The 25737-nt window shown below is 50.1% G+C and overlaps 1 protein-coding gene across 1 annotated transcript; it reads left to right on the forward strand.

Moving 5' to 3' along the window:
• Positions 1-1249: 1249 nt before the first annotated feature.
• On the forward strand, positions 1250-20898 carry SNX33 (sorting nexin 33). Its single transcript, XM_074966034.1, has 3 exons — positions 1250-2313; positions 3145-4676; positions 18764-20898. The coding sequence occupies exons 2-3, from the start codon at positions 3242-3244 to the stop codon at positions 19015-19017; spliced, it is 1689 nt and encodes a 562-aa protein (XP_074822135.1). The 5' UTR covers positions 1250-2313; positions 3145-3241; the 3' UTR covers positions 19018-20898.
• Positions 20899-25737: the final 4839 nt, after the last annotated feature.

Raw genomic sequence — 25737 nt, forward strand, 5'->3', positions numbered from 1 at the left:
ACACTGTTTCTCTTGGCTAGGTCCTCACAGACTTCACTTTTGTTTACTTCCTATAAAGTAGGATGAGTGGATGAGCTGAGAAAGTTGAGAAACTCCCCCCTTTCCCTGTTTCTTTGTATTTACAGTCTCAGGTATCTCACTAGAAATTAACACAGTATGGACCGCATTCAGACCTCCAGTCAGCAGGAGCAGCTGCATTGGCTCTGCATTTTGCCTCCTGCACACGGTCTGAATTCAGCTCCATGTGTCTCAGTGAACGCACCAGCTTTTGCGTTCAATAAAAATGATAAAGCAGTAAACAAAAACTAAGTAGAAGGAGCCTCAGTCTTCACGTGATGTTCTGTTCCTGCGATCACACAGGGCACATGGAAATACCAGTGTTTCCTGCAGTTATTTGTAGTGACGCCCTTGGGTCCAGTACCTATTTGGGGAAATGTAGACATTAATTAATTACTATTTTTAAGCACCGATAATGTGCCAGGCATGATACAAGCCCTCAAATACAGATACTCCCTGCACCAGTGAAATGTAATCTAAGGCCCTGATCCTGCACGCTGTTCCAGTGGGGCTCCATGTGGGACCACGTTCATTTATGGGGAGCAACTTGCAGGACTGGAGTCCCAATTAGGCAGAGGAGATATGACACACTAGGGGTCCAATTCTCCACTCACTCCAGGTTTACATCGGTGTGACTCCATTGACTTTAATGGAGTTGTTCCTTGTTTGTACCTGTGCAAAGGACAGAAAATCAAGCTCTAGGTTGTATGTTTTTATTATAACAATAATTATTAAAATTATTGACTTATAATAAGGGAACTGGCAGTGTGCCCTTGTGGCTAGTGCACTGGACTGGGAGTCAGGAGACCTGGGTTCTATTCCCATCTCTGCCACTGGCCTGCTGGGAGATCTTACACAAGTCACGTCACCATCTGTGCCTCAGTTACCCCATCTGTAAAATGGGGGGGTAATGATACTGACCTCCTTTGTAAAGCAGGTTGATATCTACAGGTGAAAAGCTAAGTATTACCCGCCCCAGCTCTGAACACCCCTGAATTCTGGAAGAGCTCCGATCCCGCTGTGCATCAGCCCCTCTGATGCGCAGGAAGATAAATGCCCGCTATTGATAAGAAACCCAGCCCCGCTGGGCCAGCTGTGCTGGCTGCCTGTAGAGGGCAGCCTGTGACCTAGCTGGGCTCCCCGCTGCCTGGCTCTGTGTTCGCCTGAAGGCTTTTTAAACTTTCGAGCTTCGCCTCCCTCCCTTGCGTCATGGAAAAGGCTGGAGTGTGAGAGGGACCCAGCTGTGGAGCGGGGCAGAGGAATCCAGGGGCACGTGTGGGGCAGAGCCAACAGGGAAAGGGGGAGACCCCAGGCTGCAACAGGCAGCTCCCCAAAACAGCAGGCGCAGGAAGGAATCAACAAGGAAAACTCCGCGGCACTAGCGGGACCTGGGAGATCAGAGCCGGGAGGAGGAGCCCAGAGGCTGGGGCTTCTCCTGAATAAGCGCCCTGCGCAAGAACTGCGGAGGCCGGGATCATCTTGTGCGCGCAGAGCTTTGGCTGGAGCTGATCCCGGCTGGCGGCTCGGCAAGATGGAGAGAAGGGAGGAGAGCTCTCCTGGAGGTGACCGGTCCTTGCCCCTGGAGAAGGGGGTCTGAAGGGGCACATGTGGTTATTTGGGCCTCCAGGTCTCCCCGCAAGGCGCAGCTCTCCAGCAGCCAGAACTGGGACCAGAGTAGAGATCTTTTCGCCCAGCGCAGCCTGGAGAGAGTGTGTCTCCTGGCTTTATCTGTCTCTCCAAACGGAAGTGCCTCTGTTTTGCTGAATTCTTCAGGCAGCTTTCCTCCCCGCCCCCTCCCCGCTCTTCATCTCCCGGACACAAGAAAACGGAGTCGCATCCCCACCCCACTCCCCTGCAATCACTGGACTTGGGAAACTTCATTGTTGCCCCCCCAAAAGCTGCAGGGAGTGCTCCGAAGGAGGGATCCAGTGGATCGCTGCTTCCCTGCCTGGCGCTTTGTTTTTTCATCCTGGAAACACTGCAGCGTTTGGAAGGAACTTCGGTGGGTTTTGTGTGCAGCTCGTTTGAAGAGAAGGGAATTTGCCACATTTTTGATGGTTGGTTTTTGTTTCCTCCCCAAAGGGCTGGATTATTATTTGCTCTGGCTATCAATTTCAGGGCGCAGAGAGGAACTGGTCAGGAAATAATCCCAACAAAAGAAACCCCTTTGCCAAACAGGATTCAGACGGAATCGATGGATCTGACTCTAAAATCTTTCAGCCCTCATCAGGGGGTTGTCTAACGTTGTGTCGGTGGGTGAGTGGCAAATCCTTCCCTTTTTACTTAGCACTTGCCAATTTGGGTTGTAAACGTGATTTAAAGATTCCCTATCCCGGAAGAGCACAGTTACTTCTCTTTTTGTCTCAGTTTTTAAACTTCGCGTGAACTTTTAACATCTTCTTGAAGAGGGTGGGGGTTTTTTAGGCGACTGTGTTGTTATTACTGTGTGAGAGGCGTGACACATTCAAGCTTGGATTGCTTTTTGGCTTTTTAGTTTCCTCCACCCCCCTGGAGGTTTGTGGATTTCAAAAAATCAGCCCCATCAGGAATTGCAAAATACTTGTGTTGGGATCATTTAAGGTTGTGCTTTTGTTTTGTTTTGCCTTTTTTTAAAGGTATTTTTCACGGTACTTTTGCTTTTTGGAAGATGGGTCAAGATTTATAATTTTTTTCTTAATCCCTAAAAAAGAGAATTCCAGCAAAAAAAAGGGGGGGGGATTTTTGATTTCTTGCATTTGAGCAAGATTATTTTGGGGATGTTTTTAATGTAAATTCAAACACGAAAGGTGGACAGCGCAGAGACAGACTGCCAGCTAGATAAAATCTACATGGAGCTGACAACTTTATGGATGTGTGTCCATCTGACTGAGGCCTATATCACCTAAATGGAGGGTGCAAAACATGTTTGATTGCCCTAGGAATTCCATTTTTAACCGATGAATTTAGACGGCAGTGTGAATGTATAGGCCTTGAAGTTAAAAAAATTTAGAAAAAAATATAAACATATATATTTTTGTTACTTCGAGGTGAATTCAACTAAACTCCTTTCCACATCACTGTTACAGATTATAAACCGGTGTTTTACAGATTATAAGACAGTGTCTCTGACTGTTGAAGCATCTGAGGTGTTGGTTAGTGGTGGTGCTGGGGGGTGTCAAGTTATACAGTCCTCCAGGGAGCAGTCATGGCATTGAAAGCCAGAGCACTTTACAACTTCCAGAGTGAAAACAAAGAAGAGATCAGCATCCAGGAGAATGAGGAGTTGGTGATCTTCAGCGAAAACTCCCTGGACGGGTGGCTGCAGGGCAAGAACAGCCGAGGAGAAACTGGCATCTTCCCCGCCTCTTACGTCGAGATCCTCAGGTCCCGGTCGAGCTCCAGTTATACAGACTATTCAAACAGTCCAGCTAGCTCCCCTGGGAATGGGTCCTTCTACATTCCCCCTTCCAACACCAACACCTCCCACCAGGGCAGCTTTGAGGATGATGATGATGATGACTGGGACGACTGGGATGATGGCTGCACAGTGGTGGAAGAGCCGCAGGGAAGCCCTGGCACCAATGGGCACCCCTCCCCTAGCCTTCAGTACCCTGCGGCGTACCCCCACCAGAATGCTGGCTATCGTCCCAAGCCGGCCTTGGAGAGGCAGGACAGCATCAGTTCCTCCAAGAGGGGCAGCGTGGTGGGGCGGAACCTCAACCGCTTCTCCTGTTTCGTCCGCTCTGGGGTGGAGGCCTTTATCCTGGGAGATGTGCCCATGATGTCCAAGATCGCTGAGACCTACACCATCGAGATGGGTTCCAAGGGCCCTCAGTGGAGAGCCAACCCGCACCCTTTCATCTGCTCTGTGGAGGAGCCCACCAAGCAAACGAAATTCAAGGGCATCAAGAGCTACATCTCCTACAAGCTGACCCCCAGCAGCATCAAAGCGCCGGTCTACCGGCGGTACAAGCACTTTGACTGGCTGTACAACCGCCTGCTGAACAAGTTCACAGTGATCTCAGTTCCCCACCTGCCCGAGAAGCAGGCCACTGGGCGCTTCGAGGAGGACTTCATCGAGAAGCGCAAGCGGAGGCTGATCTTGTGGATGGATCACATGACCAGCCACCCGGTGCTGTCCCAGTACGAGGGCTTCCAGCACTTCCTCACTTGCCGCGATGACAAGCAGTGGAAGATGGGCAAGCGGCGGGCAGAGAAGGATGAGATGGTGGGGGCCAGCTTCCTGCTGACCTTTCAGATCCCCACAGAGCACCAGGACCTGCAGGACGTGGAAGACCGGGTGGACTCTTTCAAGGCCTTCAGCAAGAAGATGGACGACAGCGTCCTGCAACTGACCAACGTGGCCTCGGAGCTGGTGCGCAAGCATGTGGGGGGGTTCCGGAAGGAGTTCCAGAAGCTAGGCAACGCTTTCCAAGCCATCAGCTACTCCTTCCAGATGGACCCGCCCTACAGTTCGGACGCGCTCAACAACGCCATCTCGCACACAGGCAAGACGTACGAGACCGTTGGGGAGATGTTCGCCGAGCAGCCCAAGAACGACCTTTTCCTCATGCTGGACACTCTCTCCTTATACCAAGGTCTCCTCTCCAACTTCCCAGACATCATTCATCTTCAGAAAGGTAAGCCATGCCCAGATGTAGCTTTCTCTGGGCCTCAGTTGCTGCCATGATAAGCCTGTCTCAGGAGACTGCCCAAGGGAAAGGCAAGGTTTGGCTGTTTAATGGAGGTGCCCTTCTCCTGAAGGTGGAGCAGGATTGGACTGCATTCCCTTGGGGACAATCTGGGGTGGCCTCTCAAGACAGGAGGTAGGCAGCCTCTTATAGAAGTTTCACGGTACTTTGCCTTTAAAAGTGCTGTGCCCCCATTAACTAATTCAATCTCCTGTTAGTCCTGGGAGGCAGGTGCACATTATTGCTCTCATTTTACATCTGGGGAACCTGAGAACAATTAAATTGGAGTCCAAGGTTTCGACGGGGACCTGGAATTTTAGGTGCTTCATTTTTCTGGGTGCCAAATTTGGAAAGGTCCAGAGCCTGGTTTTCAGAGGACCTTAGTATCTCCTGCCCCTGGGGACTTCACCTGGAGTCATGGATGCGCCGTACTTTGCAAGTTGCTGAGGTGTCTAAAGTTGAACAGCTAATATTAGAGGCCACTTTAGGAAATTTGGGCCTAAGTGACTTCCCCAAGGCACACAGTGAGTCAGTGGCAGAGCTCAAGTGTTGTTTCTCCCAGCCTCATATTCAGTCTCTTAGACCAGTGGTCCTCAAAGCCGGTCCGCCGCTTGTTCAAGGAAAGCCCCTGGCGGGCCGGACCGGTTTGTTTACCTGCCGCGTCCGCAGGTTCGGCCGATGGCGGCTCCCACTGGCCGCGGTTCGCTGCTCCAGGCCAATGGGGGCTGCGGGAAGCAGCGTGGGCCAAGGGGACTTGCTGGCCGCCCTTCCCGCAGCCCCCATTGGCCTGGAGCGGCGAAACGCGGCCAGTGGGAGCCGCCATCGGCCGAACCTGCGGACGCAGCAGGTAAACAAACCGGTCCGGCCCGCCAGGGGCTTTCCCTGAACAAAGGGCGGACTGGCTTTGAGAACCACTGTCCAAGACCATGCTGCCTCTGGAAAGGGTTGTTTGAATCTCTGGGACCAGGATATGGGCCAGGATCCGCCTTATGCAGAAGTCAGATGTGCTCTTGCTTAATGCCCTATATTTCTTGGCATTCCATGTGACCGCCTGACATTTTACCTGACTCTTGCTGTGGCACCAGGCCTAATTTCCCTCCCGCCGACTCACACTTAGAAGGGGAAGCAGAGTGCATTTTGGCAGCCCTGTGATTGGTTCCTCGCAGGGGAGTTCAGCCCTGACAGGGACTTTCTTGAATGAACCCTGCTTAGGAATCACCTCATGACCAGGACCAGACAGCTCCTCCTCCTCCTTTCTCATTTCCTACATTAAGATAATGAGACCTTGATTAAGTATCCTCAGTCTCTCCAGTAATGTGTGGAAAGGAAATCTAGTGACAGATAAATCCCCGTTTCCCCACACTGGCAGAGCTGATTGTGATGCATTCGGATTTGCGATGCTGGTTGCAGGGAGCAGCCCAGGGCACCTTCTGCAGGTGGCTAGGATCATGTTTTCTCTGAGCCTACGCAGTCATTTGCTTCTAGGGAAGCCCAAGGCCTCTGTTAGCTCCTCTCAGAGAGCCTCAGAGCACAGAGAGCAAGACCTCTTGGAAATTCATTGCCCCATGTCTGTCAGTGCAGAGCTGGCTGCCCCGTTGGGCCAGAGAGCTGGAGAATCTTGTCTTATCCCAGAAGAGGACAGAGAGTGCGCAGGAAACAGGAGACGATCGTTGGCGAGGTGGGAGTAGCAAGGCCAGCACAAAGTCTTGGCATGCTGCTTGTCAGAGTAGCGGGCGTCAGAGTCTTGGTGAGGCCTGGATTCCTGAATACACTGTTTCTGTCTGTGTTTGGCTAGCAGCAGAGTTGTGAGAATCACTATAGAAAGTAGTGCACTTGGGGAAAGGCAGTCCCTTTCAATCTCAGAAGTCCAACTGCTTGTGCCAGGCTCCCTCCTCTGTTCATATGTGGCCTGGCGAAAGTGAGACATTTGGGTGTTTCGGGGACATGTGGCAAAACAAGAGGTACTGCATTGTAAACAACTCCAGGAGGCCCAGGTTGGACGTGCTGCAGGAACAAAATGCCTGCTCAAGAGAAAACAGCCTTGTCCTTCACAGAGGGATAGATTTCCAAAAGCACAGGCACCTAACTCCCACTGGAGAAAAATCTACCCATAGACTCTCTGTCTTCCTTCGGGGTTGCCAGCCCCCCTGACTTGCATTTCCATCCAAGGGGAGGAAGCTGGCAAGAGGATCCAGCTCTGATTTCACTCTAGGGCAAATATTTTGCCAGTAAAAGGTACAGGCAGGAAGGCTGGGCTGTTAGGTGCTTTTCTACAATGCCATTGTAAGTATCCAGGAAGCCATAGCACGGACAGAAGGGCTGCGGCTTATGGGTGGGATCTGGTTTATCTTACCAGAACGGTGAGTCACACCTGGCTTGCAGGTAAAAAAAAAAATGCTTATGTGTTCATGAGGAAGTGTCCTGCTAAATGCTGAGAGCCACCCTTAAACTGAGGCCTGGTCTACACTACAGGGTTAGTTTGACGTAAGCTGCCTTGCATCGACCTAGTTGTGCCGATTTAGTAACACCACCTTTCCGAGCGACAGAGAGTCATGGTCGACGTAATTAGGTTGATGCAGTGTCAGTGTAGACACTGCCTTGCTTACATTGACTGTTACTGGCTTTCAGGAGCTGTCCCACAATACCCCACATTGACAATACAATCGACACAAGCGCTCCTGGTGCGGACGTGCATGGCTGACACAAGCAGCCAAGTCCACACACAAGTGATTTAATAACTGCGGTGGCTGTATGCCGACGTAAGTCAGGTTGACAACATTTTGTAGTGTAGATGTGGCTTCAGAAGAACCTTGCTACTGTAAGTAGCTCCACTGGAATGAATGGCACTACTAACGGAGTAAAGTGCTACTCTCTGTGTGTGAGGATGGCAGAATCTACCCCTGGGAGAGCAGCTGCCACCCCCCAGAAAACCTGGATAATAGATTTCAGCTAGAAACAATTCTTCTTAAACCTTGGGAGCCAAATTCCTCTTCGGTGTCACTCAGCTGCCTTCACTGTATCCCACTGTTCAGCTGTACCCCAAGATGGAATTTAACCTTCAAGATTTTCTATACTTCTTTCCACTCATTCTTTATTACTAAGGACTTTTGTATGAAAGTAGGGCCCAGAATCTGCCCTGAGCGAGGCTTGTGGCTGTAACCAAGGGCAGGGTTTGGCTTAGATTAGAACCTTTGTTTCTAAAGAGAGCTTCTGTTCCTGCTACATCCTGACCAGGAGTCATAATCCTGTTTGTGACATCACGTTAACTTCCACTGGCAGCCTACTGTGCTGTCACAAACAGAGGTCTCTAACCTCAGGTCAGGCGCACGCAGCTGGCCTTCATAGAAACTCTTAGGAAGGAGAGATTCTGTTTTCATGCAAATAGACTTAGAGCTCAAGAACGGGGGAGAGGAATGCAGCAAACAGCTGAACAGAATTCCTTCTCACAGAATTTAAAAAAAAATAGAAACAGCCTTTCCCACAAGCATCAGCTACCCCCCGCCCCCCCAAAGACTTGTCTAGATGGTGACTTTTGTTCATGGTGTCATGTAAGCTAGTTAATTTCCAGTCAACTTGAGTGTAAATGCTAAATTTGTTATTCCACAGAAAGTGTTCCTGGTTGTGGCTCACTTTATGGCTCATTATGACTTTCAGACCTGTTTCTCTGCCTGCATCATTTTTCCTTTGACCCTCCCGGAGCCTTAGGGTGAATCATGCACAAGATTAAACATAGGTGGAGTGCCGTCGTTTGCATTTACACTCATGTTAGAGCTTGTCTAGATGAGAAAGTTGCAGCAATTGAATTGATTGTGTATTTAAAACCGATTTAGTTAAACTGGTGCAAAAGGCTATGTGGATGCTCTAATTTTGGCTTAAACCAGGGTTATTTTGATTTAACTCAAGTCAATTAGGAACAGCTTTAAGCTAAACCGAAATAAGCCACCTTAAACCAAAATTAGAGGGTTCACCAAGGGGTTTGCATTCATTTAAATCAGTCTGAAAACTGATTTCAGTGAAACTATTGCAACTTTTGCATGTGGACAAGGCCTCAGTTAAACTGGTACAACTTCTGTGTATGGACAAGGCCTTAGTTAGCTCAGGTGAATTGGCGATCAATTAAACAGAGCTACAACATGACCAAACATTCTAAGCTAGGCAAGGCCTAAAAGTCAGAAATCAGAGAGGGAAAAGCTCTGTCTATTAGTTCAACCCTCAGAAGCTAAAGCAAAATTGAAAGAGGACTCTTGCCCGTGAAGCGGCTACTTGACTGTCAGCTTTTTGGGGCAGGGACTGACTTTTTGTTATATGCATGTACAGCGCCTAGCACAATGGGGTCCTGATCAAGGCGTCGAGGTACTCCTGTGATATAAATAATAAAGTGCCTTGTGAAGCCCATTTTGACTTGCCTCTGACACAGAGCACTATCCTTTGCAATCACTGCATTTTAAAATCAAGGCCGGTAGAATTGTTCATTTCTAAGAATGAGTCTGACTCTTCTGGTTTGCAGTAAGTTACCCCACTGCAAAGTGAGGGTGAAACACTATCATCTTGATTTGGCAGCACTTTACACTAGAGCTGGTTGGAAATTTTTAATCATAATGTCTTTTTTTTTACAAACAATTGCTATTTTGGTTAAAATTAACATGTTTTGAAAAATGTGTCATTTTGATGAAATTTTCTTTAGAAAGAAATGAAATGAAGGTTCTCGTTGACATCGAAATGTCTCATTTTGACATTTCCCAAATGGTCCATTTCAATTGTTCATTTTGAAACAAAATTTATTGTTTTTCATATTAAAAACAAAAATTAAAAAAAATTAAATGGTTGAAATTGGAAGGAAATAGTTTGATTTTATCGAAAGGAAACATTTCTGTTGACTCCAAAACAATTTTTTGAGGGGGATTTTCTTTCACAGGAAATATTTAGTTTGTTGTCCATTTTAGAATGGGGAGAAAAATTGAAATTGTGGAATGTCCTACAAAACATAAACTCTGGTTCCTGCTGAGCTCTACATTACATCCACTTGGCACAAGAAGCCAGCGGAGAGTAAGGCCCAGAATTCATTGAAAATTTACCCTTTTATTCTTTTCCTAAACAGACTTAGATTTTTCGAATCCATATGCAACTGGGGATTCTTTGAACAGGCTGTGCAAACATGTGGCTTGTTTGTAAGTTGTTCTGTTTGACTAATCATGGTGTCTGGTCACATGGGATTTTTTCTGCTCCCTTGATCAGAAGGACTGAAACTTCTTAAACAGGAGTACAGAGCCAGGGGTCGGCAATGTGTCCATACACGGACACAAGTGTCTGTGGTAAAAATTTTGAGATCTGTGGGGGTGCTTATCTCGGGCGGCTCCCCACAAGTGACTCCCCATCCCTGCTGTTGTGCGGCCAGGCGCCAGGCAGCTCTGCAGGCATGCTGCCTCTGCCCCTCATCCCCGAGCACTGACTCTGCGGCTCCCAACCCATTGGCCGGGAACCGCGACCAATGGGAGCTGTGAGGGCAGCGCCTGTGGATGGGGCAGCGCGCAGAGCCACCTGGCCACGCTTCCGCATAGGAGCCGGAGGGGGGACATGCTGCTACTTCCAGGAGCTGCTGGAGGTAAGCGCTGCTCGGAGCCTGCACACACACCCCCGTGCCCCACTCCCGTGCCCCAGCCCTGATACCTCTCCCACCCTCCGAACCCCTTGGTCCCAGCCCGGAGCACCCTCCTACACCCTAAACCCCTCATCCCCAGCCCTACTCCAGAGCCTGCACACCCCCAGCTGGAGCCCCCACACACCCCAGCCCCCTGCTCCAGACCGGAGCACCCTCCCACACCCTGAACCCCTCATTTCTGGTTCCACCCCGGAACCCACACCCCGACCCCCTACCTCAGCCGGGAGCGCCCTTCCCCCCCCCGCCAATGTCCGTCACTAAGTCCAGTAATTTTGTCAAGTGTCCATCATGCAACATGGTGATGCTGACCCCTGTACAGTGCGTAACTATCAGTGAATTACTAATGACCCCATTCCCATACAAATAACCGTATTTACAGGACGAGCACTGAATCTGTTAATATTCATGCAAACAAAATCTCATTCACAGAGCATTTACTAATAGTGAATAATAAGGGCAGACAAACAAGGTCAAACCATCTAGCCATTGGGCAGTCCAATGGAGGTTCATGCATTCTCCTTTGCAGTAGTCCTCCAGGTTCATTGGAAACAAAGGATACAATGAGAAATGGTGGTGATTCTGTGTGTGTGTATTGCTGCTTGGGAAGGATTTCCCTATGTGTCTGAGGAGACTAGGATCTTCCAGATAAATTCTTGCTCTCAGCTGGGGACAAGGTGGAAATGATCTTTAGGGACCTAACACATCTCAAAGTCTGAGGAGTTTGGGGGGATTGTCTTTGTTATCAGATCACTGTCCCCTGTGCTGCACTCGCTCCACCTCAGTTTCCCCAATGGGGTTTTCAGCCCATTCTGGTGGCTCAGCTCTCTGTCCATTTCACTATGAAAGTTCAAACACTGACACCCCCGCCCCATGCTCCCTTGCGCCTGAAGTAGCAGAGTCTAAAGTCACAGTCCCCAAATAATCACAAAATAAAGGAATCTTTGTCCTAGTTCTCAGTCCCTCTGAGGTTAATGGGCCACCTGTCCTGTGGCTGAGCTGTCAGACCCCACCCTTCCCCTCAGGTGAGGCACCCTCTACCATGGCATCAGCAGGTCTCCAATACACCCAAACAGTCCAGTGTCCGGTCTGCCTTCCCTCCAGGGAGGCTCTGACTAGCCACAGTCCTGCCTGGTTCTTGGCTTCTTTCCCCAAGTGAGAACACGTGGTTTTCTGCTCTCCTTCCTAGGTAGCTATACCTGAGCAATCAAAAACAGGAGGGTGTTTGGAGGAGCTGGATGGTATTGGATCTGGTTTGGGATGACTTAGTGATCCTGAGTGTAGTTAGATGCCTTCCCTCCAGGGTTGGGTTGAGGCCATTTTTGGGAAAGGGTGGGGAGGTGCTGTGAATCTTTGGATTAAATTAACCTCTGATCCCTGGACAGGCTTGATCTGTCTAGTGCTAGGTGTTCACTGCAGAAACAGGTGTGTTTTTACTTCAAGATCGCTAACTCAAGATCGCTCTCGGGGTGTAAAATCCTAGTGGAGACAAAGGCACAGGGAGTTGTACCTTGATGAACCATATCTGGGATCAACACTAAGTTCTCCTCCTCCAGCTGGGGTCTACCTCAACTAGCTCCATTGGGGTAAAGACCATAGTGCCTAGTCTCCATTACCGTTTTACACGGAGATAGCTATCTCCATGTAAAGGCACCGAGTAAAGGCACAGCCTAATCCCTCCCTCCCTCCACTTGGTATCTAAAGTGCTGATGGCCCTCTCTGCAGTATGGCTGGACTCTGCTGGTGGGGCAGGGTGAGTGAAGTGTTTTAACTGGTTGTCTGAGGATCTGTGGGGAATGTGAGCCAGACCCCATGTAGTCTGTGGCAAACTCGCCCTAAATTCTGTGCCAAGGGCTCTGATTCCGTGGCGGTTTAATATTGCAGGCTGGAAATGGTATGGCAGCCTCAGGTGAATGTCAACACTCATTGGGGAAGAATCTGGGAGCTTTGGCAGCTGAGGAAGGGTTGAAGGGTTTTTGAATGCAGGATGAGCACTCTAGCTGGCTGTTTCTGCTAAAGTCAGCAGTGAAATAGTTAATAATGTTGACATTTAAATGGGCCAGTTCACTCTTCTCTGAGCTACTGCTTCAGGCTCTGTGAAGACTCAGCAGACACATTGGCTCCGCTCCGCTCTGTTCACGTTTGGAAGGTTTTCTTCACAACTGTAAGGGCCAGAAACTCAGAGTGAGGTTTTCAAAGCTGCTTAAGGGATTTGGACACCCAATTAAAATTAATGGGAATTGGGCACCCATCCAATTCCCCCTCTCATGGCTTTGAAAATCTCCCCCCCCCTTTTTTTTTTCCCCATGAAATATGAAATTCTGGAGCATAGTGAGTGGGTCCTGTGGCAAGTTCTGACACTAGGGAGCACATGGGGTTGCACAGGAGAGGAAGAACAAGCATGATATAGGACATAAGATAGGGGAAACATTGCTTATCCCCTGAGAGCAATGCTCCTCAGCAGTACTGGAGCAGTGCAAAGACATACAGAGCATTTTTCACAACTGTATCAAATTCTGTTAGGAGCTGATGTGATTCCCCTGACATCTTACACGAGTTAGATTTCAAGCAGGGTCTCAAAAAGGCATGCCTGGTCCTCCTAAGCTGCTAAGTCTTTAATTCCCCGCAAACCTTGCTCTTTGGGCAGTAGAGGTTTTAATTTTTTTTGCCTAGGCGAATAGAGTACCTGTGGAAATTCCTGATAGCAATTGCTAGAGCCAAGCATAGGACACACAGGTGGTGTGGAAGCTGCCTTCATGCAGCTCTGCCAGTACATACGAATCCTGACCTTTCAGTCCTCCTGCTCTGGGACCCCACAGAACTCCGCCAATGCATCTTCATCCTGACATGCAGTTCCTGCTATTCAGTTCTGGGCACTGTTCTGCTAATGCACCTCGGTGTTGACTAAGCAGCCTGTGCTGATCTTCTTCTGGCCTCTCCTGCCATGGTCTATTTATTATAACAAACCGTGTGGTGCTTTTGTGGTAATTGTTATTTATATAGTGCCATTGGTGTACACAGGTGAAGTGTGTCAAAACATGACTGGTTTCTGCGTCACGTGCATGTTTATGGAAATACATAATAATAAAGGCACAGCAGGTACAACATAGCAGAATACACAACACACAGGACTTGAATGTCCTTTGACTTTCACTGGTGTAAATCAGCAGTAGCTCCACTGAAATCAATGGAATTAATCTGGTGTAAAATTGCCGGAAGTGGTTGTCCACATGAGAAAGTTGCACTAGTTTAACTTAAATAGGTTTTTAAACCAGTTACATTCAACTGAGCAAACTCCTTCCTGTGTGCATAATCTTATTTTGGTTTATGAGTGACTTATATCAGCAGAGTTTACTATGATTGGGAATAGGTTTAAACAATCCCTGAGAGGCCCACCTGAATGGTGGGATCTAGCAGAAAAGCCTGTTGTGATAAGGACAAACTTCCGCTATGGACAATGGTGAATTTACTGTATTTAGAGCAGGCAACCTAATCTATGTTTGAACCTGGCACTTGGGAGATGAAAGGTTGTTGAAGACTTTGGGCCTGCTGTACCCACTGATCACACTGCATATGCGGGAGCTGCTCCACTGCTATAGAGATTGTCCTTCAGAGGAGAATTTGGCTTGATGCTGGAATTACTGGGTGAGAGTCTATGGCCTGTGCTATGCAGCAGATCAGATGAGATGATCATAATGGTTCTTTCTGGCCTTAAAATCTATGAATCTATGAACTGGGGTCTGTTCTATCCTTCTGTGGTGACTGTCCAGGAGGAAGATAAGTGCCCCATGTCATTTTGCAATAAGAGGAAGAAGCAGCAGGAGTATCCTTCTTTCCCATCCCTCCTGCCACAGATCCAAAGGTGCATAAGCTATTGCTATGTGCAGATCTCACCTTTGTGGTCACTGCACTACTAGAACTGAACCCTTTGCTTTGTCGGGTGTCTTGAGATCTCTGAGACACTGTATAAAACCTGACGCTTCTTCCTTCTGTTAATTTATTGCCTCTTCTAGCAGCTTTAACATTCTGGGTCGCTGTGATGTAGATTTATTCCTAGTCTATGATAATCGAATAATAGGCCCTTATGTAGCTCGCTTCATCAGTAGTTCTCCAAGCACTTTTTACAAAGGTGAGTAAGAATGATTATCCCCTTTTCACACGTAGGTACACACGTAGGGAAGTGGGATTACCGGGAGGAAACACAAGGAGGAGGGTACAAGACGGGAAGTCTCCTGATTCATACTGAGAAAGTAGGGCAATCGGCTAGTTATCTTAGGTGCATGTACACAAACGCAAGAAGCCTGGGAAACAAGCAGGAAGAATTGGAAGTCCTAACACAATCAAGGAACTATGATGTGACTGGAATAACAGAAACTTGGTGGGCCAATTCACATGACTGGAGCACTGTCATGGATGGGTATAAATTGTTCAGGAAGCACAGGTACAGGAGAAAAGGTGGAGAAGTTGCAATGTATGTAAGAGAGCAGTATGAAACTGGAGAAAAGCCTGTGGAGAGTCTTTGGGTTAAGTTTAGAGGCGAGAGCAACAAGGGTGATGTCGTGGTGGGCATGTGCTATAGACCACCAGACCAGGAGGATGAGGTAGACAAGGCTTTCTTTGGACAACTAACTGAAGTTTCCAGATCACAGGCCCTGGTTCTAATGCAGGACTTCAATCACCCTGACATCTGCTGGGAGAGCAATACAGCAGTGCACAGACAATCCAAGAAGTTTTTGGAGAGTTTCGGGGACAACTTCCTGATACAAGTGCTGGAGGAACCAACTAGGGGCCGTGCGCCTCTTGACGTGCTGCTTACAAACAGGGAAGAATTGGTAGGGGAAGTAGAAGTGGGTGGCAACCTAGGCAACTCTACTCCGGGTTCCAGCCCAGGGCCCTGTGGAATGCTGCTGTATGGAGTGCCTCCTGGAACAGCTGTGTGACAGCTACAACTCCCTGGGCTACTTCCCCATGGCCTCCTCCCAACACCTTCTTTATCCTCACCATAGGACCTTCCTCCTGGTGTCTGATAATGCTTGTACACCTCAGTCCTCCAACAGTCCGCGTTCTCACTCTCAGCTCCTAGTGCCTCTTGCTCCCAGCTCCTCACACGCACACCACAAACTGAAGTGAGCTCCATTTTAAAACCCAGGTGCCCTGATTAGCCTGCCTTAATTGATTCTAGCAGCTTCTTGATTGGCCGCAGGTGTTCTAATCAGCCTGTCTTAATTGTCTACAGAAGGTTCCTGATTGTTCTGGAACCTTCCCTGTTACCTTACCCAGGGAAAAGGGACCTACTTAACCTGGGGCTAATATATCTGCCTTCTATTATTCTCCTGTAGCCCGGATCCCAATAGGATTACTCTCCTGTAGCCATCTGGCCCGACCCTGTCACAACTCTCTTAGGGAACTGATGGGCAGGATCCCCTGGGAGGCTAATATGGGGGGGCAAGGAGTCCAGGAGAGCTGGCTGTATTTTAAAGAAGCCTTATTGACGGCGCAGGAACAAACCATCCCGATGTGCAGAAAGAATAGCAAATATGGCAGGCAACCAGCTTGGCTTAACAGTGAAATCTTCACTGAGCTTAAACTCAAAAAGGAAGCTTACAAGAAGTGGAAATTTGGACAGATGATTAGGGAGGAGTATAAAAATATTGCTAGAGCATGCAGGGGTGTAATCAGGAAGGCCAAGGCACGATTGGAGTTGCAGCCAGCAAGGGATGTGAAGGGTAACAAGAAGGATTTCTACAGGTATGTTAGCAACAAGAAGGTCAGGGAAAGTGTGGGATCCTTACTAAATGGGGGAGGCAACATAGTGATAGATGATGTGGAAAAAGCTGAAGTACTCAGTGCTTTTTTTGCCTCGGTCTTCACAGACAAGGTAAGCTCCCAGACTGCTGCACTGGGCAACACAGTATGGGGAGGAGGTGAGCAGCCCTCAGTGGTGAAAGAACAAGTTAAGGACTATTTAGAAAAGCTGGACATGCATAAGTCCATGGGTCCAAATCTAATGCATCCAAGGGTGCTGAGGGAGTTGGCTGATGTGATTGCAGAGCCATTGGCCATTATCTTTGAAAATTCGTGGCGATTGGGGGAGATCCCGGATGATTGGAAAAAGGCAAATATAGTGCCCATATTTTAAAAAGAGAAGAAAGAGAACCCGGGGAACTACAGACCGGTCAGCCTCACTTCAGTCCCTGACAAAATCATGGAGCAGGTTCTCAAGGAATCCATTTTGAAGCACTTGGAGGAGAGGAAGGTGATCAGGAACAGTCAACATGGATTCACCAAGGGCAAGTCATGCCTGACCAACCTGATTGCCTTCTATGATGAGATAACTGGCTCTGTGGATATGGGGAAAGAGGTGGATGTGATATATCTTGACTTTAGCAAAGCTTTTGATACAGTCTCCCATAGTATTATTGCCAGCAAGGTAAAGAAGTATGGATTCGATGAATTGACTATAAGGTGGATAGAAAGTTGGCTACATTGTCAGGCTCAACGGATAGTTATCAATGGCTTGATGTCTAGTTGGCAGCTGGTATCAAACGGAGTGCCCCAGGGATTGGTCCTGGGGCCGGTTTTGTTCAATATCTTTATTAATGATCTGGATGATGGGATGAATTGCACCCTCAGCAAGTTCGCAGATGACACTAAGCTGGGGGGAGAGGTAGATATGCTGCAGGGTAGCGATAGGGTCCAGAGTGACCTAGACAAATCGGAGGATTGGGCCAAAAGAAATCTGATGAGTTTCAACAAGGACAAGTGTAGAGTCCTGCTCTTAGGAAGAAAGAATCCCATGCACCGCTACAGGCTGGGGACCAACTGGCTAAGCAGCAGTTCTGCAGAAAAGGACCTGGGGATTACAGTGGACGAGAAGCTGGATATGAGTCAGCAGTGTGCCCTTGTTGCCAAGAAGGCTAATGGCATATTGGGCTGTATTAGTAGGATCATTGCCAGCAGATCGAGGGAAGTGATTATTCCCTTCTATTCGGCACAGGTGAGGCCACACCTGGAGTATTGTATCCAGTTTTGGGCCCCCCACTACAGAAAGGATGTGGACAAATTGGAGAGAGTCCAGAGGAGGGCAATGAAAATGATTAGGGGGCTAGGGCACATGACTTACGAGGAGAGGCTGAGGGAACTGGGGTTATTTAGTCTGCAGAAGAGAAGTGTGAGGGGGAATTTGATAGCAGCCTTCAACTATCTGAAGGGGGGCTCCAAAGAGGATGGAGCTAGGCTGTTCTCAGTGGTGGCTGATAACAGAGCAAGAAGCAATGGTCTCAAGTTGCAGTGCAGGAGGTCTAGGTTGGATATTAGGAAACACTATTTCACTAGGAGGATGGTGAAGCACTGGAATGGGTTACCTAGGGAGGTGGTGGAATAAGGCCCGGCTTGACAAAGCCCTGGCTGGGATGATTTAGTTGGTGTTGATCCTGCTTTGAGCAGGGGATTGGACTAGATGACTTTCTGAGGTCTCTTCCAGTGCTAATATTCTATGATTCTATGATTCTGTATAGAGGTTAGGTGACTTGCTGAAGGTTACATAGCAAGACAATGGGAAAACTGGAGACACAGCACAGGTCTTTTGATGATCAACCTGATGCACTATGTACTGGATGGTGCAGGATCCACTAAAGCCCCATGTATGTTCTGAAAACAGTGGGCTGTTAAACCTGGTAGTGGCCCAGCAACGTTTTAACACATGTCGATCTAGCCACATGGCAGGGCCAAACTGTGTCATACCCTGATGAAAATGTAGCCTCTGTCTGATCCACAAAGCCAGAGCAAATGGTGCTAGAGTATTGTGCTTCTCTAAAGCACACAGGGCCTTCAGTGGATCCATTCCTTCTCTTGTGCAGGGAGCCATACTTACTCAGAGATTGCCCCCCTGGGGTGTGATTCCCAGCACGGCTGTCCAGAGCTCTCTGTGGAACATTTGAGTGCGCTGGTGCCTTCCCAGTACCTTGGCTGTATAGTGAAGCGACACTCAGGGCCTTGCATTGATGCAGTTTTTCCAGATGCCTGTTTTCATTCAGTCCCGCGTAGTCAGATGTTTGGGAGACTGGAAAGGACTAAGGATGAAGAGGGAGGGCATCATTTGTGTGGCTTGGCAGAGGGAGTGCTGGATTTTTCCAGGACCATAGGAATGTGTAGGCATTAGTAGGTATGTGAACCTGAAGGGAAAGACCTGGGTCTAGAGCCAAGGGGGAACAGAACCAGGCCATGATGCATTTGTAGCTCTCCTGCTGCTCACAATGAGCATTCGTCTCTCTTGGGATGCTGGGGTGGAGGACACAGTACAGCCTGGAGAGAGGGAGTGCTGGGACACGCTCTTTACATGTTACTAACCCTTGGTGTCTCATTTCTCTCCCCCTCGCAGGAGCCTTTGCCAAGGTGAAGGAGAGCCAGCGGATGAGTGACGAGGGGAAGATGGATCAGGAGGAGGCAGATGGGATTCGGAAGCGCTGCCGTGTGGTCGGCTTTTCCCTCCAGGCAGAGATGAACCACTTCCATGAGCGACGCATAGCGGACTTCAAGAAAATGATGCAGTCCTACCTGAAACAACAGATCATCTTCTACCAGAGGGTCAGCCAGCAGCTGGAAAAAACTTTACACATGTATGACAACCTCTAATGCCTTCCACGCCTGATGCATCTGCTTCCCACTGTTCATCTGGACTTGCGTGGTTTGCTCCTTGGAGCCCTGCAGACCTTCCTGTTTGAAATGGACTGAGAACAAATGGAAACTCATGATGCCAGTGTCCAAATTCCATTTGGCTTTTCCCCATTTTCCTGGAACTAATTTGCAGAGATATGCAGGAAATTGTTATACTCGTGTCTTCCGGCTGACCATTCCACTTCTTTCTCTGATAGACTGACCACCAGTCCTACTCCATCTCCCAGAGTTTATGGGCAGGACATAGGTACTTTTCACAAGCGAAATGGACACTGACTCTATGATGCTAACTTTCTTTGCAATAAGCTTTAGCTTCTGGAAACATGTTTCCATACAGTAGGGAGGTTAATACACTACATCCCAAGTAGAGTTGGTCAAAAGTTTACACACACAAAGCTTTTCTGATGGGAAAAAAAGGCCTTTATTCAAAACTGGAACTTTTTTTTAAAATTGTCATAATTTTCCATTTTTCACAAAAGTTTCTGTGAGATTTTTTACCAATAATTTTTTACTAGAAACCATTATGGAAATTGGGACTGAAATCTTTATTGACTGTGTCTGTTTACCAAAAATGTTCTGTAGTGCTTTCAATAAAAGGTTGACTATATAAATATCGGCAAAACTTTTGTGGAAAATGGGCCCATTTCACCCCCCCCTGAAATGGAACCAGTTGTGAAATTTCCTGTACAACTGTTTTTCCAGCTTTTTGACCAGCTCTAGCAACAAGGTAGTTGGCATTGGAGTGCTAATGTTCAGACTGACTCCTGGAAATTCCACATCTAGCTTGGTTGCCCTCCAGTCATTTTCAGCCCTAGGAGTGTAATAATCCTGGACTGACCCGCTCTCAGAATAAGAGAGCAACACAGCAAATGCCCCAGGAAAGATCATTCTGCCTCCAGAGTGAGGAAGGTTATGGAGCCATCTCAGTGTTGTTTTTATATGGCTCAGTCCCGAGACAAGCAGGTGAATGTTGCGATGGGACTACACATATGGTACAAAATAATATCCCCTCCCCAATCCTCTCGCCACAGCTCCCCACCCCAGAATCCACTGGGACTGAGACTCATCTCACACAGGCTTTACTCTGACATGCCTTCAATGGAGTCATCCCTGGTTTACACCGGGGAGGGCAGAATCAGGCCCACTATCTCTACGTCGCTGCACTTGATGTTATCTGAGTCAGGTTTAAAGCACCAAAAGCAAAGAATTCTTTATCGGCCTTGGTAAGAGAGTCTGGGGCAAATTCTGCCCTTGGTTGCACCAGCATAAATTTGGAGTAATTTAATTGTAGTCACTGGATTTACACTGATGTAACCGAGAGCTGAATTTAAACCTGTGTCCCCATCATCTTCTGCTCCCGCACCTCCTCTGAGCCCTTCATCCACAGCTGGAGTTGCCTCCCAGGCATTCATGCAAGGATGAAGCTTCCCGGAGTCATATTGGCCATGACACCATCCTCCCTGCCTGTTCCTTACCTCTTCCCCAGCACTATGGTCTAGGACAGAGGTGGGCAAACTACAGCCCGCAGGCCACATCCGGCCCATGGGACCCTCCTGCCCGGCCCCTGAGCTCCTGGCCTGGGAGGCTAGCCCCCAGCCCCTCCCCCGCTATTCCCCCTCCCCCACAGCCTCAGCTCACTGCACCACTGGCGCAATGCTCTGGGTGGCGGGGCTGCAAGCTCCTCGGGCAGCACAGCTGCAAAAAAGCCCGGCCTGACCCGGTGCTCTGTGCTCCGCTGAGGCGTGGCTGGCTCCAGCCGGGCTGCACAGCTGCCTGTCCTGGTGCTCTGGGCGGCATGGCTGTCGCGCCGCTAGCCACCGGCGCTCCAGGCAGCGCAATAAGGAGACAGGGAGCGGGGGGGGTTCGATAGAGGACAGGGGAGTTCGGGGTGGTGGTCAGGGGGCGGGGGTGTGGATAAGGGTTGGGGCGGTCAGAGGGTGGGGAACAAGGGGGTTGAATAGGGGCAGTCAGGAAGGGGAGGCTTCCCAGGGGGGCAGTCAGGAAGGAGCGGGGGGGTTGGATGGGGCGGCGGGGGGCAGGCACTCAGGGGCAGGGATTCCGGGGGCAGTCAGGGGACAGGGAGCAGGGTGGTTGGATGGGGCAGGAGTCCCGGGGGGGAGGTGGTCAGGAATGAGAGGAGGGGTTGGATGGGGTGGCGGGGGGCAGTCAGGAGAGGGGGTTCCAGGGCAGTCGGGGGACAGGGAGCGTGGGGGGTGGGGGTGGATGGGGCAGGGGTCCCGGAGGGGTTATCAGGGAACGGGGGGTTGGATGGGGCAGGAGTCCCGGGGGGGGGGGCATCAGGGGGTGAGAAGCAGGGAGGGGATGGGTCCAGGGGCCGGGCCACGCCTGGCTGTTTGGGGAGGCATAGCCTCCCCTAACTGGCCCTCCATACAATTTCCGAAACCCGATGCGGCCCTCAGGCCAAAAAGTTTGCCCGCCCCTGGTCTAGGACATACCCTTAGGACATCAAGATGGCTCAACAAGTCCCTCTTGGTTGTATGAAACACATCAGTCCCTGGTGACTCAAGATGCCTTAGCTTACCTTTCCCCAGGGGAACTTTGCAGCTCCTGTCCAGGGATGCCAGCAGGTAATGGCCACTTCCCCCAGCACTGGGCTGGGACACTCCAGCCAGAAGACGAGTCCTGCTGGCCTCACACTTGCAATAGATCTCATTCCCACTTAAGAGCAGCAACACTAACCCTGTTAGATGAGTGCTGGAGGCCGATGTGCTCAAACATTTTGGTGCCAAGGGCCATGCTGGCCTTGCCTGGAGCCCTAGGCCTGCATCTCGTCTCATTTTCCACATGCTCCCTTTGTATCGACAATAAATGCAAACAACTGTCACGTTTGCCTGCACTGATATCTTCCCTGAGAGAGGGATACGAGTAGTGCATGGGCTGGGTTCTCCAGTGCTTGGCCTGGAGCACCGAGAGGGTGTGCAGACTCCACGAGGCCCAATAGCTCTGAGGCTGCAGTTCCTGGGTCCCCCTGGGTTCAGTTGATATTCCTGGTTGATGCTGGAGAGCTGAGTCTGTACACGCCTCACTAAAGGCTTCATTTGCAGAGGTGCTGAGTGTCTGCAGTTCTCACTGATTTCAACCGGAGCTCCAGCTGCCTAGCTCTTTGAGCAATCAGGCCTTGAGACCATATACATTTTGCTGTGGAAGCCATCCTCTCATGTAGCAGAGCACAGGGGTACAAGCACCTCATCTCCCAGTCAGTGGAGTCCCCTTTATAAGGCACCAAGAGCATCGACACCACTCTCTGTGGAGAAGCTGCAACAGTAATACCAGCGTCCACCCTCCCGCCCCACATTCATTGTGGTAATACGGACGCCACAAAGAGATGCAGAGCGGAGTTGGCCTGTTCTCTGTCACCTTCCTGGAAAGCCGCATCTGTCCAAAGAGGTAGTGCAATCTGGCTCTGAATGGTGGCGACTTTTGCTTCCACTAGCAGCTGTCACAGGTTTCCCCCCCTCCCCCACTTCTTACAATTTTTTCCTCTGAGTTTCCCTTGTCTTTGAAATACCTTGGTTGGGAGCGGAGTTATCCTTTTGCTGCAGGGGCGGAGCATCAGGGTGGAGCTAACCCTTTGCTGGCAGGGCAGAGCTTGGGGCCAAACAGAAAGAAAGGGGAACTTCAGGCCAGCAAAGAAATGTCCCATGTTGGGGGAAGGGGGTAGTTTTGAATTTTCTTGTCTAAGCAGCAGAATTCTGGGAAGCAGGGGCTATGAATATAGCTGTAGGTACCTATTACTTCCAGGGAGAATCCACGCACCATACGCCACTCCAGAACAGCATGTGGCTTAGGAGACAGGAGAGAAGAGTTACCATGATGCTGCACTGGGCGGCAGACGGACCTGGCACTGGGCCCTTGTTTTTAAAGGGAAATGTCAAGAATAAATTACAGCAATGAAAGAAAGTTGGGCCTGCTTGGAGTTATTCCCGGGTTAAAAATAGCACTCGGGTCATGTGGTCCAGCAGCATATTGTTAAAACAATAACATCCTTGGGAATCCAGAGGGGCTGCATCTGGTCCCCATTTGGATTGAGTTCTGCTGGTTCATGTTTTTGCATCCTCTTGACAGTTAGGATTGATCCGTAATTTTCAATAAAAATGAACGTCTTGGTGAGTGCTGTATACTGTGCAGCGAACATGCCCTCATGCCTGCTGCATCCTCACATCCAGCGATCCCTGGCACTTACATTCTCCACAGTGGGTTGACACCCTTCCTGACTCCTGCAACAGCAGCCTAGTACCAGAGTATAGGGCCTAGCACTCCTACTGGGAGAGGCTAGGATGGAGTTACTGGGTCCCTCCCTAGAGCTGGCACTCCCGCACCGTTCCAGGGATTGGACTGCACTACTGTAGCTCTGAGCACCCTCCTGCCCCTGCTCTGGCAGCATTTCCTGCAGGGAGAGCCTGGGCCTGGAGCAGCAGTGACATAATTCTATAGCAGCTCCATTTTTCACCCCTGGATCCAGCAGGCTGCCCTCTGCTTTGTTTACTGGCCTTGTGCTGTTAATGTGGTAGGAGGGTTAACAACTTGTTTGTGTCCCAGTTGGCTGCAGAGTTGTGTGAGGTAGTTACTTTGCAGGGGCCGGCTGAAAGCTTTGTCTTTGCTACATGTTGAAACCAGATGTCCCGAGACCAGACCACGTAGTCCAGCCTCCTATTGAATCACATTCTTCATCCTTGCGGGCACACAATGGGCTGGTCTCTCCCTCCCTTTGATTCAGAGCGGAGGCCACAGCAGAGAGCCTGCTACTCCCCGGTACAGCACAGACAGTGCAACAATGGAAGAGGAGCGTGAACTGGCCCGTCCAGAGAAACGTGGGACCTCAGCACCTCATGTCTGCTGGGGCCCCTCACCTCCCATTTCGCTCTGTTCACGCAGACGTCGCAGGGGGCTTGGGGAGCCCGGGGCACTGGCATGACGGTCCCCCGTCTCTGCCCCTCAGCCCTGAGCGGGAAGCCAGGCGCTGCTCTCCCTGTCGCCCAGCCCAGAGACACCAGGCTGCCCCGGCCGCGGGAGCCAAGGGCAGGGTGGGACGGTGCCCCGCCGTGAGGGCACTCTGCGCCCTGCGGAGCCCTGACCAGCGCTTAGCCTCACCCTGCCAGGGAAACCCCCTCTGATTCGCTGCTTTCCCCACTGCTCCCCGCCCCCAGCAGAGCAGCCAATCAGAGCTGCCTCCAGGAAGTGAGCAGAGCTCTCTCCCTCCCCTCAGGAGCTGACACCGTTCTCAACTGGAGGGAGGAGGGAGCAGAAGAAGCCTGACAGCTCAGAGTGGCTCCACTCCCTCTTCCCCACTCCTGTGAGTAATGGGTCAGTCCCCTCCTCCCCCTCATCCCAATGGGTCAGTCTGCTCCCCCCCTGTTCCCCCCCTGCAGCACTCAGCCTGGGCCAGGGGTGAAGAGGTTCCTGGAGCAGCTGCCCCACCCCACAGGTGGGGGTGGGGGTGGAGAACCCCGGTGGCTGCAGGAGGAGCAGAGGTGAGACTGGGGTTCAGAACAGATGTGGGGGGAACAGGTGGGGGCACGAGGGGGCAGAGGTGAGTCTGGGGGTCAGAACACATGTGGGGGGAACAGATGGGGGCTGGAGGGGGCAGAGGTGAGATGAGGGGTCAGAACGGATGTGGGGGAACAGGAGGGGGCAGGCAGATATGCTGTCACTTTCACTTTGGTAGAAAAGAGTAGGACCCCCCAGGTTTTTTTGCTCCCTTTAAACACTGAGCGGCCCTGAGCTAGCAGAGCTCGCGGATAGTCCCTTTTCTTTGGGTCTCTCTGCTGAATGGCTGATTCTGGTGCAGTCCTTGGCGGAGAAGCAGAACACACTGATAGTCCCGCTTTTGTAGGACCGCCTTTGCCCTGGGTACCCCTGCCCCAGTCGGCAGACTGCTAGTGATGCTGAATGAGCTCTAGACCAGTTGGGCATCTCCAACACAGTCCCAGTGCAAAGAGACAGAGATGCCTCCGTTGTGGCATCTTTCTTTCTCAATGCGCGGCTGACAGATATCGTTGGTGCCTCCCCACTCGTGACCTGATTCAGCTCCCAGGAAACTTTCCACTGACTTCAGTGAGACTTGGGCCAGGTCCATGGAGAGCTGGAGGTGCCATTAGTGTGGCATCTGTTTCTGATGTTAATTTGAGTCCTGACACAGGCGGTCTTCAGCTCAGTGGCTTGTCCTGCCTGGCTGTAACTCAAGATCTAGGTTTCCACACACAGGCCACCCAGTGGGGTTTCGAGATTACAAATTCTCGTCAATTCCTGATTCTGAAACAGCCTTTCTCGGAAAGGCTCCTCTGATTTAGATTTTCTGTCTCCTCCATGGGGGGAAGAGGGGAGGGATAAGCTCCACCTCCCAGCAGAGGCTGTGGGAAAAACTCCCTGTGGGAACTGAGACCTAGTACAGCTCTGGGAAATGAGACCTTGCCTGTGAATTGTTCCCAGTTCCTGCTGATCGCTTGCAACCTCCCCCTTTCCAGGGACACACACACTCTCCCAGGTGATGTGGGCTGAGATTTGCAAAAATGGGGGACTAAAATTAAGTTCTTAAATCCAGATCCAGGCTCTGGGTTTTCGGAAGTGCAGAACACCCATTATTATTTATTTGAGGTAGGACCTGTCCTGGAGACTGCAGAGAAGAACTAGATCCCTTTGTGCTAGGCACTGTATAAA

Source organism: Natator depressus, chromosome 10 (assembly GCF_965152275.1).
Source record: "Natator depressus isolate rNatDep1 chromosome 10, rNatDep2.hap1, whole genome shotgun sequence".
Classification (NCBI taxonomy): domain Eukaryota; kingdom Metazoa; phylum Chordata; order Testudines; family Cheloniidae; genus Natator; species Natator depressus.

Bases quoted from the DNA above. Each gene is read 5' to 3' on its own strand.
- SNX33 (XM_074966034.1), top strand. From the start codon at position 3,242: ATGGCATTGAAAGCCAGAGCACTTTACAACTTCCAGAGTGAAAACAAA. The intron at 4,677-18,763 runs GTAAGCCATGCC...TCCCCCTCGCAG, and splicing joins CATCATTCATCTTCAGAAAG to GAGCCTTTGCCAAGGTGAAG.